The following is a 14196-nucleotide window of genomic DNA, read 5'->3' as shown; positions in this document are numbered from 1 at the left end:
TTAGCGGAGTCGGATGGCGACGATACGGGCTATCTTCCAACGCCCATCCGGACCTACGACGGTTGTGAGTGGTCTTACCTAAGGTTATTGGCTAGTCCACTACGTGTTCGAACTGGTGGCCCATTTCGGGTGTTGCGCAGAGAACACAAACGACTAACAAACTAGTGCCGGCTAGGACGCCACCCCCCCCACCCACCTCCCCCCATGCGGTTGTGTGTGCTTAAAGGTGGTTTTGTCAGACGGACGTTGTTCCTCCGAACGGACCGACGCCGGGCGGTTCAGCGCGATGCCGCCGAAGGCAGTGCCGCGGCGATAGTTAGACAGGTGGTAGTGATTTCATCGGACCCTACTGAGTTTGGGGTTGGTGCGCAGGGGCGTGCTACGCATAGTAGATGATGAGTTGACTCCGCCGGCATCCTTGACGCCGAGTAGGGGTCGTGAGTTTGTGAGAACTCCCCCTCGTCGACGAGATTCAGTTTCTTGGTTTGTGGATTTCGACAAAGCAGCAGCGGCACGCGCTGATTGCTCGCCGTCGGTGGCTCGGGCTACTGTTAGCCTTGCGCCGCTCGCCAGGCGTGATTCTACGTGGGCCGGGGAGAGCCAATATTTTGCTCGCACGAGGCGAGCAAGTAATCTGCTGGGTGTGGGCCACCATGAGGGCGACCCATTATTGTCTCGCCGCGAGGGTGATGCGTTGTTTTCTCACCGTGAGGGTGATGTGATGAGTTCCCATCGTGAGGGTGGGTTGTCTACGTCTGCTGTTGGTGGGGGGAGTGATATGCATTTTGCATCCCCCTTCGTGAGGGAATCTGGGGGGTTCCCTCGGTCAGCAGCTAAGAGTAGGGTAAAGGTGAAGCCCTTCACGGGTAAGGAGGGTGTGCCGTTAGAGGGTTTCTTTCGCCAGTTTGACCTGATATGCAGGCTCAATGGGTGGTTCGCTGAGGAGAGGTTAGTGCAGTTAGTGGGGGCACTGGAATGGCCGGCGTCCTCCGTTTTAGAAGACTGTGATGTCGACGTCGATGAGTCGATGGTGCGCCGCGCTTTCATAGCGCGTTTTCAACCTCTGGGTAGTGCACTGGGGAGGAGAGCAGCCCTACGTGACTGCGTTCGCCAGCTTGGGCAAAGTTGGCGTGAGTATGCCCGGGAATTAAAGAGGCTGATTTTGAGGGCACAACCTTTTCTCACTTCGGAGCAAGCGAGTAAACAGGCGCGTTGTCGATTGCTGGAGATTATGCATTCGAGTCCCGCCTTAAAATCTTACGTGGTGTCCCGTAATGATTTGACCGTGGAGGGTTCTGCGTTGGTGGCCGACGAGTATGAGGCGGAGATGGGCGATTTTGCGGTCTTATTTCGTAAACCAGCAGTGAGGCCTGCTGGGGTAGACCCTCGTGTTGCCAGGCCAGGGGTGGGTTTAGCCGATTCCAGCGCTGGTAGATTATGTCGGGAGGACGTAGTGGGGATGGCTAGGTTGGTGCGTGATATGATGTGTGGTCGAGAGAATGATCAGCAATGGCGTGCCAGCCCGCAGCAAGTCAATCGAGGTGCTCTGCACGTATGGGGTCCAGCTAGGCGTGATTACAGCTGCTGGTCGTGTGGTAAGTTAGAGCATTTTGCGCAGGACTGCCCCGATCGTGTGCGGGAGGATTTCCGGAGCAGCCCCGGATCTCGAGGTCGTCAAGGTCATCGGGGTTCTGTGAGGGGCAACCCGAATCAATATCGCGGGTGGACGCGATAGAGTATGATGTTGTGTTCCAGCCTCGGTCCGATTCGGCTGATCCACTTCGGCGGGATGCGGTTTCTTCGAGTCCACGTCCGTCATGGCAGGTTGAGATACTGTGGAGATTTCGGGGGTGTGTAACTCACAGGAGCAGTAGACTAGATCAGGATGGATAGATTGAACTCACAGTATAGATAGAGTAACCATATATAGACTAAGGGCAGGATAAAATATAGAGGCACATAAATATATCAACACCCCTGGGCGCAGCCATCTTGGATCATACATACGGAGGTGGTCTAGGGAAGACAAGGAATGTAAACAAGAACGCGATATATAGAGTAAAATAATCAACGCGGTTATGTACTAGTGGTCAACATAATATATGAGGAGATTTGAATAGAATGAATAGTCTAAGTTGTCGGAGAGAGGAATATTTACTTAGAAACAAGTGTCATAAGATGATGCAATTATTGTACCAGCCACGTGTTGCGTCGTCGAGTTTTATAAAGAGAATACGGGACTTTCTGACGCCGACGGAGAACGGATGGACCGATGCGGAATGCAACGCTGGCAGGCAGCGGACAGCGGAGGCGGATGACTCATTGCCAGCCCAGCTGAACGAGAGGGAAAGTGTGGGCGAGTCCATTAATTTCAGAAGGGGACAGGTACCGAGGACCAGATGGCGTACCCACACCGGAGGAGCTTTCTAGAAATAGGAAGATATTTCAGGAGGCAGCCAAGGATTGTAGGGAGAAGATAACAGGATCGGAGAAGAGATTACCGGAAAGCTGGGAAGGAAATGAGCAGGAAAGGGGACAGAGATACCACACACCCCTACCCCACGCTGGAACAAGCCAGGAAAGCTTACAGAGAAACTGGAGAAGTCCGATAAGACAGGGCAGCGGCAGTCAGAAAGCAGGAAAGGGGACAGAGATACCACACACCCCTACCCCACGCTGGAACAAGCCAGGAAAGCTTACAGAGAAACTGGAGAAGTCCGATAAGACAGGGCAGCGGCAGTCAGAAAGCAGAAAATGGCAGCGTGAATTCCGATTTCTTACCTGAGGAGGAAAATGATATTTTACAGGCACCTGAAAGAGATACGGCTACGGTTGGGCATAGGCCCCCTATGCAGGACCTGCTGATAGTACGTGAGAGAAGTCCGTGGCGCAGTACACCTGTAAAGGAACGAAAACCTCCAAACTTTAGGAAGGGAGATGGAATTGCCTTAAAGCACTTCCTGATAAAGTTCGAGATGACGGCTAGCTATAATCAGTGGCCAGAGAGTGCATGGGGGATTCAATTAGGATTATGCGTGGAGGGTGAAGCTCTAGAAGTGATGATTGATATGCCACGATCACAGCGTGCTGACTACGACAAGATTGTTGCCTGTTTGCAACGCAGATTCGATCCTGTAGAGCGAATCCACGTTTATCGGAGTGAGCTACGTCGTAGGAGCAGAAGATATGAAGAGATACCCGAGGAATACGGGGCTGTCATGCGGCAGCTATTCGCTCGGGCGTACCCTGGCATGATAGGTTTTCAGACGGAGCAGATCCTGATCGACAAATACCTGGACGGAATAGGAGATGTAGAAATACAACGATATGCACTCTTGCAAAGAACAAGAACACTAGACGAGGCTATAACTCGGGTAGCACAGTATGAGGCCGTTACAAGAGAAACAGTACATTGTAAAAAACCGCCACCCGGTGGAGGCACTTATGTAAGAGCTGCGATGCAACCAGGGGATCCAGTGTCGAGGCTGCGGGAAGAGATGCAAGAAGGGATGAGAAGCCTGAGACAGGAAATGGTTGAGATCATAAAGGACGTTAAAGGTCAACAGCAACAAAATACAGCTAGAGCTGGAAGAAGAGGTCAAAGGTCGGGAGAGAGTATGCCAAATGCACCATTCAGCAGAATGGCAAAGCCTCCACCAAATAGGGCAAGAATAGCTGAAATGGAATGTTATTATTGCAGGAGAACGGGACACATGCAGCGAGATTGCCCACAAAGATTGCAATGCGGCAATATTTCAGATAATCGCGCACCCGGACAGGAGTTGCCGAGATGAGTCAGCGACCGTTAAACTAGGACGGGCTAGGAATAGAGTCGGTAGCCTGATCCATAGTCAGCCGACTGAGGAAACTACACCACGATCTACTGGTTTCACACTCTCTCAGAAGGGCAGGATAGAGGAAGGCGATGATACAGAAAAACACGTAGGGATTAAAATACTGATAAAGACAGAAAATAGTTCAGGCAAGGCAAAATCCACAGATACCTACTATCTCAGTAGCGCCACTGCAATGTAATCCCACATGGGTGATACCTGTGAAAGTAGAGGGCTGGGATATGAAATTTTTAGTAGTCAGCGGATCAAGTACGACGCTGATAAATGAAAATAGGTTCAACAACATCAAAGCGAGTACAGGGCTACAGCGGATAACGAAAAAGAGAGATCTGAAGACGGCGAACGGCGAAGCAATGGATAGTCCTGGAGAGACTGCTGTCCGTCTAGAAATCGCCGAGTATACCCACGATAAGAAAACAGTGGTTATTGCACAATTAGAGGATTTAGATGGGATTTTGGGACTCGACTTTCTCGTCCCAAACAATGCTATCCTGAACATTACTACAGGAATGCTATCACTCGATGGGAGAGAGATTCAAGGATTTTGGACAGGAGGAGAGAATGGTAGACCAGTATACGTGGATGAAACGACGATGCTGAGGCCAGAGAACAGATACAGAATCCTTGGATGGACTTATGCTGACGATAAAGTATCCAACGGAAAGCATGTAAGGCTAGTGCCTATCACAGAATTTCAGAAGCTGGAGGCACAGGGGATTCGGATGGAGCAGACGGTATTCCCAAGGGATGTGATGAAAGTACCCTTGGTTATCTCCCACACAGGAGAGAAGCCTACCATGTTGTTGGAGGATCAACAAGTGGGAAAACTCAAACCAGTGAAGGAGAGTGAGACACAGCAAGGACAGCAGTTGGTGAGCGTTCTGAACGGCATGGCACCCACCAAGTTAGCTGATCACCTACAGAACCTACTGGATAGAGTAGATACGTACGACTTTGAAATTGAGCGTGGGAAGGGACAGCATCACCAGAATGCGGATGCGTCATCACGTAAAACAGTAGGGAAATGCCGTAAAGAGAACTGCCCAGATAGCAGGCATGGAAGGAGGGGAAAGGATGCCCGACCAGCGAGGGAGATGCACTCAGAGGAAGAGGAAACGCACGTTCAGGAGGAAGACGATGAGGAAAGTAGTAGCGATGAACCACCCAGCTGTAGTGGAGGAACAGAGAATTTTACATGGAGATATAAACCACCCAGTCGTAATGGGAGGAGAGACGGTTCTTCATGTGAGGATAAGGAGCAGCGTGGGCAGGTATTAGTAGTGACCGAGGGAGAGCGAGAGGATCGCAGAGGAAATCCCGAGGATCAGGGGGAAAACCATGATGTATGGAACCCGGAAAACATTAGGAGATTACAGGATAAAGACCCTGTGATTGTTTTCTTCAAGGAACGAAAAGAAGCGGCGTTGGACAGACTTGAGTTTGCAGAAATTGCAGGAATTGGGTCGGAGGCGAAAGCGTACTGGGGGCAGTGGAATCAATTAGAGGTGCAGGAAGGTAAACTGTATAGACGATGGGAGACGCCAGTCACGCCGACTCATCCCATACTCCAACTGGTGATACCTAAGGAATTGCAAAGAGAAATATTTCAGCAATTACATTACCGTCGTACAGCAGGACATCAAGGAGAGAAACGGAGTAGATCCAGCATACAGCAACGGTTCTACTGGCCAAACTACACGAAGGATATTAAGAGATGGTGCCAATACTGCACTGTCTGTGCTCGGAGGAGACCTGGAAAAGGGTTGAGAAGGCGAAGGTTAAAACAGTCGAAAGTAGGAGCGAGTTGAGAAAGGAAAAGGGGAAGGCAGAGGAGAAGTTGAGGGGAGTAAGAGTAGAATGGGGAAGACAAGGGCGTATCCGAGGGCGGATACTAATAGAAGTTGGGGGGAGTTGTGGAGATTTCGGGGGTGTGTAACCCACAGGAGCAGTAGACTAGATCAGGATTGATAGATTGAACTCACAGTATAGATAGAGTAACCATATATAGACTAAGGACAGGATAAAATATAGAGGCACATAATTATATCAACACCCCTGGGTGCAACCATCTTGAATCATACATACGGAGGTGGTCTAGGGAAAACAAGGAATGTAAACAAGAACGCGATATATAGAGTAAAATAATCAACGCGGTTATGTACTAGTGGTCAACATAATATATGAGGAGATTTGAATAGAATGAATAGTCTAAGTTGTCAGAGAGAGGAATATTTACTTAAAAACAAGTTGCATAAGATGATGCAATTATTGTACCAGCCACGGGTTGCGTCACGAGGTGAAAGCGATTGCACCAGCAAACAAAATCGGCGTGTGTTTTGACAACGCGTGCAAAACAACAGCACGTAGGGGGGCGTTGCCAGCTAGGTATATAAGGCGCACCGAATCGCAGCAAAAGAGCGTTATTTTTCAGGTTAGGTTTAGGAAGAAGAAGAAGAAGAGGAGGGAGCAGAAAACGAAGAGAAAGTGGGAGAAAGCCGTTTAGGTCTATAGAGAGAGAGAGAGAGAGAGAGAGAGAGACAACGGAGGGAGTAGAAGGCCGGGTTTTCAGGTAGGTGAAACCCGGAGAAGAACGGGAGAGGGGAATAAAACAGAGAAGGAGAAGAACGGGATTTCAGTTAGGTAGAGCCAGGTGCGACTACGAGGGAGACACCCGTGGAGGCTGCTTAGGTCTACGCGAAGCAAGGACGAACGTGAGAGAGGAAGACGAAACCGGCGACGCGTTAATGCTGTAATATTAGACGAGATAGATATAGGATCCGCTGCCTATACGAATGCAGTGGAATTACTTGTAAACTAGTAGGAAGAAATAAAACTATAACGGTACAGTTAACCGAATCTAACTGTGTTCTGTTCCACTGGTACTACCTGTTATTTGGCTACGGGCATCACCGTCCTGCCTAATATAACGGCAGGAGCGAACACTGAATCCAAACAACTAGGACACGCGTTAACTATATAACGCCTGTCGTACCATAGTCGGCTACGCCTAGGGCCACTACAATACTGTTGTTTGGGCAGCAAGTGCCACTTGTTGTTGACACAGGGGCTGAGCTGTCCCTATTGAATCGTGTCACCTACGACGGCCTTCCAGCGCGGAGGCCGAGTCTCCATTCCGTGGAGGTTACGATGGTAGATGTGCAAGGTGGGTCTCTGAGGGCCCGACATGGCGTCTGGGCGGAGTTGTTTCTCGGAGATCAGGGTTTTAGGCACGAGTTAATCGTGATGGATAGCGGCCTTCAGGGTGGTTTGCTGGGAATGGATTTCCTAAGAAGTTACAATTGCCTGATTGATGTCCGTAGGGGCATTTGACTGTTGGTGATACATTGCATGTTATGCAGGAGAGCCCGGGGTTAGTTCCTTGCGATGTTGGTGCAATGGATCGCGTAACAATCCCTGCTGGGCATAGATGTATCATCATGGGTGAGGCGGTTACTCATGGGGAGAGCACTGCCTTGCAATGGTAGAGCCATTAGAGTGTTTCAGGACTGTTATGGAAGGCAAGGGTATCCTGATGGCACGGTGTCTGGTAGACATGTGTAGTGGCCAGGTGCCTGTTTCGGTCCTGAATTTAGGAGATGAGGATGTCGTTTTTGAGCCTGGAGAGATATTGGCTCACCTCGAGGTTGTGCGGGTTGTGAGGCGGTTGGGCACCGGTGAGTTCGGTGAAGCCTCGCCTCTTTCGGACAGTTTTGGTCTGCCAGCGCATATGCGGGTAATGTTGGAGATGATTGACTCTGGGTTGTCTCGTCGGGAGAGATGTGAGGTTTCAGCTCTGCTTCAAGAGTATGCGGGTTTGTTCACTGCTCCTGGTGAACAGCTTGGGCATACGGGGATGGTCAAGCACCGGATTGATACTGGCGCTCATTATCCCATCAAGCAAGCTCCACGTAGATGTCCGTTGGCTCGCCAAGAGATAATGAACGTGGAGGTCGATAAGATGTTGGCATCCGGCACCGCCCGGCCCAGCAGCAGTCCGTGGGCGTTCCCGGTGGGGTTGGTCACCAAGAAGGATGGCTCGACGAGATTCTGCATAGATTATCGCAAGCTCAACGACGTTACCCGTAAAGATGCCTATCCACTACCGAGGATCGATGATACGCTGGATTCCTTGGACGGCGCCAGTTGGTTTTCTACTCTCGACTTAACTTCGGGTTATTGGCAAGTGGAGATGGATCCGGAGGATGCTGCAAAGACTGCTTTTGGGACGAGGAGAAGTTTCTATGAATTCGAGAGTTGGAGTCGTCCACACAGTGTTGCTGATGTGCGGAGTTTTCTAGGGTTTGCTAATTATTATCGGCAATTTATTCCTGATTTTGCGACCCTGGCAGGGCCGTTGGTTTAGCTGACCAACAAGAACATGCCTTTTTGTTGGGGGGAGGCATGTGAGGCCTTCAGCGGCTTGAGATTGCTGCTGACGTCGTCGCCGGTATTGGCTTACCCGCGCTCGGATGTTGAGTTTATTCTGGACACTGACGCTAGTGCTACTGGCATCGGTGGTGTCCTGTCACAGTTCCAGAGTGGAACGGAGAGGGTAATTGCATAAGGAAGCGATGGTCTCTCTGCAGCTCAAAGACGGTACTGTACGACCAATCGGGAGTTACTTGCTGTGGTGACTTTCGTGAAGCAATTTTGGCACTATCTGTATGGTCGTCTATTTTTGGTGAGAACCGATCATGCTTCTTTGAATTGGTTATTGAATTTCAAAGACCCAGAGGGTGTAGTGGCGAGGTGGATTGCTTTTCTGGATACATTTGACATGAGAATCGAGCACCGTGCGGGTAAGCTTCCTGGCAATGCTGATGGCTTGTCACGTCAGCCCGTGTGCCGAAGATGTAAGAGGGAGGATTGTCCGGATTGTCGTCTTCCTAGGGTGTGTCCAGTTGGTTGTCGCTTCTCTCACGACCCCCATCGTTAGTCGCAGGACGGGTGGTCGATACGAGCACGATTGTTGATCCATCGGAGGATGGTTTACCCCTTGAGGTGGGGGCGAAGTCTGTTTGCTTGGTTGATGAGCATCAATTGGCTACTCCTGCGGATGAAGCGAACGCTGAGTTAGATGGTGTCTTATCGCAGTGGTCTATGCAGCGGATTCGTCGGTGGCAGCGTAAGGATGGTGCCATCGCTGCTGTCTTGAAGGTGTTGGCGGCGGGCGGTATCCCTCCTGCCGTCGCGGATTTGTCATCTTCATCTCCGGAGGGAAGAGCTGATCGAGTGCTTTGGGACGAACTAGAGGTCCACGAGGGAGTGCTCTATCTTCGGCAGGTTTTGGACTGTCAGCCAAGCAGCGATGTTTTGTGTATGGTGGTCCCACCGGTCATGCGCAGGGAGATGTTCGAGGTCATGCATGGCGGTCGAGTTGGGGGACACCTCGGCATCATGAAGACTATGGCTAGAATCCGACAGCGTTTTTTTTGGCCGGGTATTCGGCAGGATGTTGTGAGGTGGCTTCGGGAGTGTGATTTGTGTTGCAGGAGGAAACCGGGGCATCGAAGGAATGCTCCCCTCTGTCAGCGGATTTCAACGGCACCATGGGAGAGAATGGCCATTGACTTTATGGGTCCGCTTCCCGAGACTTCATCCGGCATGAAGTATATCCTTGTGGCTTGTGATTACATCACTAGCTGGACAGAGGCGTTTGCTTTGCCGGATATGACTGCCCAGACAACAGCGGATTGTCTGGTTTCTGAGTTTTTTCTTCGTTTCGGAATGCCTCGTCAGTTGCACTCTGATCAGGGAAGGAATTTTGAGTCAGGTGTGTTCGCTGTTGGGCATCGAGAAGACTCGGACAACGCCCTGCCATCCTCAGTCAGACGGGTTGGTTGAGAGGTTTAACTGGACCTTAAATAATATGTTAAGTAAGGTTGTTAATGAGCGACGAGATGACTGGGATACCCTTTTGAGCTTTAGAAGAAGGAGGAGGCTGAGCGAGGGACAGGGAAGGCAAGGCAAAGGACGCGAGGGCATAACGTTGGTGTTTTGTACCTTACATGCTAGGGCGCTCTACTAATTATAAACACAGGTCTACTGATAAAGGTTTATTAGGGAAATCTATGCTGAGATATCCCCTAACCTGTAACTTTTTTGGAATTACAGCGCATGAGCTGTGGCGGGATGCGAGAAGGATTTCAGGTGCCATGCCTCTCTATCCCCAATAACGATCAACAAAACTGATAATAATTCCATTATGCCCAGTTACTTTATTTCTGAAATAAAAGTTACCAAATCACTGATGGGGTGGCATCAGTGCTGATTGTTTCACTGCGACATTCTACCACAACCAATCAATACCCATGATTTTACTTGATCGATCATAAGTCATGATCATATGATCAATAAGTCATCAGACGTCAACGCCGAGATTTTTTCCCAATGGATTTTTTGCTCGCATCTTTAGTACGTGTGTCGTCTTGCTTTGAGAGCCGACATCGTCATTTTCGAATGTCGCAACAGTTTGCGGAGATACATCCGTCACCAGGCCGCGCCACTGTCGCACTAGAGGAGTCACACTGATGAAGATTCCAGATGCTAGAAATGATGCTCCGAGAACATAGATGGCGCTGTCCACTGTTCCCGTTCTATCGATTAGACATCCTGTTGTTAGTGGAATAAAAAAAACCTCGCTATCTTGACGTGTAATAAATTAAACTACACACATTATGATGATATTATGTAAATGTTTTTTTTACCATTAACCAAGATGAATTAACGGGAAACTAATGATAAAGGTGAAGATGAAGATGGAGACGAAGATGAAAATAATGATGAAGATGTCATGACGTTAGCTCCAAAAGCGCAACAGTAAAGCATATATATTAACTATAAGTAGAATATAAGCTCCAGTAATATATAATAGAATAGAAGTATATCACATACCAAGGTCACACCTGAAACGTACCTATCAATAGTGGGTCTACCATCATCAACAATCCTTCAAATAACATCAATATGGCGTATCCGTTGCCGACTTGCGCAGGTCCGCAAATGTCCATCGTGATGGGGACCAGGGTGGAGAAAACTCCGGCCACCAACACACCCATGACCATCGTCCATCCGGCCAGCACCTCGTTCACTGTGATGAAGATGCAGGCGAACGCCAGACCGCCGCTCACCGCTAGCAACGACCCCGTGCCTATCATCCGTACTGTTGGCGCACGGAAAGCATCGTGGTCCCAGAATAAACCCCACAGCACGCGACTGATCGTCTCTGCGATGCTCATGAAGCCAATCATGGTGGCGCCACTGAACCTGCCATCGCCTACCTTGTCGGTGATCAGCGGCAGCAGCTGGTAGATGTTGATATATGTGACGAGAAACAGCACGGCGGAAAGCGTGAACAGTAAGAACGCATCGTCCTTGAACAGGTACCAAGGAAACGTGACGACGTTGTGGTCGTTGTCGTCGGCGGGCTCGGCGAGGGTTGACATGCTGCGCACGTACACTTCTAGCGAGCCGTAGACACTTTGCAACCCCACCTCACCCTCCCTCACGGAATCCAACCTGCGGCGGCTCTCCGGCGACGAGGCACGCGCGACGACGACAACTGGCCGACGACCCGCTCTGACGACAGTGTCGACAGCAGCGCCCTCACGCGGCGTCGGCAGCGGATTCTGCAGCGGTCGCATCAGCGTCGCGCCAAACACGATGTTGAAGGTCAAGCCGCCGCAGATGAGGAGGGCGCCACTGATGCCGTACTCGTCGACGAGGTACTGGGTGAGGTAGGAAAAGAGCAGAGAGCCGACGCCCGAACCGCACATCACCAGACCGGATGCGATCGATACGCGCTTCCGGAAGTAGACGCCCAGGATGGAGAAGGCCGGGTTGATGACTAATCCACAGCCCATGCCTGCAGGAGAGCAGCGCGCATGCGCAAGAATATAACGTCATCGTCGCTAATATATCATGGTATACGATCATAAGGTGACTCTGCACAATTTAAAATCGTAGAATGACACATGCATATAAGCTTTATACTGATAGCTTTTGCGTGCCACAATATATCTACGCTAAACCTCGCGCTATATACGGTCAGTTTCTTCGATAATATGAGGAGCGAATAATAATACGAGGATAATATTATCAGGAGTGAATAATCTATTATTATTCACTCCTGATAATAATGTAACGTTTTTGCACAAGAATATTGTGTATGTATGCGACCGTGCCGCGCGCAACTCAACGTAAATATCTAGTTATATTATTATATAAACAAAGTCAGGGTATAGTAGGGCGTGGTTTAGAAATTTAATTGACGAGCCTTCGAGATTACATCTCTTATCAGGTCAGCAGGAATTGGAATGTCAATTCCGCAATGTTCGCGCGCCTGAACTGATGAGAGATGTCATCTCGAAAGCTCGGTCAGATTTACATGGGGCTTAAATCACCTGTATTCGTATTACCATTTGGACTTTGTTTTTATCTACCGGGGGTTGGTGGTGTGACGTTACTCTCAGTATACTATATATAATATCTAGTATTTATATATATTCAGTATATGATCTAAGTAGGCATATAGTATATATATATATATAGAATTGTATACCAGCACACCGCACACCAGCTGGAAGTCCTCATGTCTCCTTCTCACACAAATTGACTGGTCATGGGTTGGTAGTGTATACGGGTGCAAGGTCTGGAGACGAGTGATCGGTATTGGTTTGCACGATGATTAGGACCGATAGGGGTTCGGTGGCCAGGGCACCCGCGGCCACACAGCTCCACCGTACGACATTCACGTCTGTGACATGTTTGTGTGCCTCGTGGGGTAGGTGGACGCTCGCGGGATGGGGAGCAGGAGGGAGGCGTGAATTATCTGAGTCTCTCTATATAGGCGGTATCTAGAGGGTCTGTATATCGATGAAGTGTGCATAATATGTATGCTTACGCCTATTGTTCTCGGGCTGGGTAATGGTGTACGGTAAAGTAGGGTGAGTGGTGACTACGTCATTATAGATACGGGGAAGTGGGTAATATCTAGCAGCAATCTATAGCTCTATCAATGCTTTGTCGTTCGTTTTTCTTGTTTGTGTCAAATTCTTTTTTGGTGCGCCTGTTACATTTTAGGCTTCATGGCTTGTCGCCTCAGGTGTAGTTTGCGTGTGTCAGAGGGGGTGTATGGTGGGTGTGTGTGTGGGTGGGTGTGGTTGTGCGGTGTGTTGGGATGTGTGGGTGTGCTGGGCGGCGCGAGTTAGAGGCTGTTGATTCGTATGACAAGGATGTGTGTGTTGTGTGGTGAGGTAGGGGGGGGGAGNAATATAGTTTCATGAACTGAGAACTCCTCGTAACCTCGTAAGTAATAGTCTTCAAAGTCCAAGGGACTATATATCGAACACGGAAAGGACTCCAAGGAACTGTGCATAATTATAATAGAAGAAGAAGTCGAGATTAATCCAGTTAATAGCTTTGCACTGCTGGTCCACAGGCACTTGGAAACTCGCAGCTAGGGCCTGCATACCTCCCAAATCCCATTGGTTGATACATATCACGTGCCTGAAACTCCCGTTTTAAATAAAACTTTTATGGTGCATTGTGACCCTAATCCTAACCCTAACCCTAACCCTAACCCTAAACCTAACCCTAACCCTAATCCTAACCCTAACACTAATTACAATTTAATTTAAAAAATTAACTAGATTTGTATCAACCAATGGGACGTTGGGAGGTATGCAGGCCCTAGCTGCGAGTCACTTGGAACGTCTCAATAAAAAAAATTAATGGTAAATAAACATGAAATGTACCAAAGAAGTCTTAATGTTTCTCTAGGCCTACTCTATTTCACCTGTGAATGCCGGTCAAATGCTGATCTGCAACACACAAATCCACCGTATGCCCGCCCGCGCTGTGCAGCGTGCACAAACAACATGAATAACTAAGAGAGTGCGTGAATAACAGCGTGCACAGATATAAACAGAATAACTCTCTTATTCATGTTGTTTGTGCACGCTGCACAGCGCGGGCGGGCATACGGTGTATTTGTGTGTTGCAGATGAGCATTTGACCGGCATTCACAGGTGAAATAGAGTAGGCCTAGAGAAACATTAAGACTTCTTTGGTACATTTCATGTTTATTTACCATAATTTTTTTTTATTGAGACGTTCCAAGTGCCTGTGTGCTGGTCTGATTGTCAACACGACAACAGTCAACAGACAACACCACGACCACCAGCCACCACCGCTCGTAGGGTCTATGTCTCCCTGACCTCTTTGACCTGGCTCGTTTAGCTATTTCTGAATAACCCTAACCCTAACCCTATATATATATTATAATTATAAATAGCTAAACGAGCCAGGTCAAACAGAGGTCAGGGGGACATAGACCTTTAGT

The 14196-nt window shown here is 49.1% G+C and overlaps 1 protein-coding gene across 1 annotated transcript; it reads right to left on the bottom strand.

Moving 5' to 3' along the window:
- Positions 1–10049: 10049 nt before the first annotated feature.
- LOC106815456 (monocarboxylate transporter 12-B-like) lies at positions 10050–11716 on the bottom strand. Its single transcript, XM_014819915.1, has 2 exons — positions 10771–11716; positions 10050–10466 (listed from the first exon to the last, which is right to left on the bottom strand). Exons 1-2 carry the CDS (start codon positions 11714–11716, stop codon positions 10216–10218), a joined length of 1197 nt encoding a protein of 398 aa, XP_014675401.1. The 3' UTR covers positions 10050–10215.
- Between the last annotated feature and the right edge of the window lie 2480 nt (positions 11717–14196).

This window comes from Priapulus caudatus, unplaced genomic scaffold (genome assembly GCF_000485595.1).
Source record: "Priapulus caudatus unplaced genomic scaffold, Priapulus_caudatus-5.0.1 Scaffold1119, whole genome shotgun sequence".
NCBI lineage: Eukaryota > Metazoa > Priapulida > Priapulimorpha > Priapulimorphida > Priapulidae > Priapulus > Priapulus caudatus.
The sequence above is the reverse complement of the archived record's forward strand: the minus strand, read 5'-3'. Positions and strand labels throughout refer to the sequence as shown.

Excerpts from the sequence above, each read along its gene's own strand:
- LOC106815456 (XM_014819915.1), bottom strand. The coding sequence starts at position 11,716 with ATGGGCTGTGGATTAGTCATCAACCCGGCCTTCTCCATCCTGGGCGTC. Across the intron at positions 10,467-10,770 it reads GGTAGACCCACTATTGATAG|GATGTCTAATCGATAGAACG; the intron begins GTACGTTTCAGG and ends CACTAACAACAG.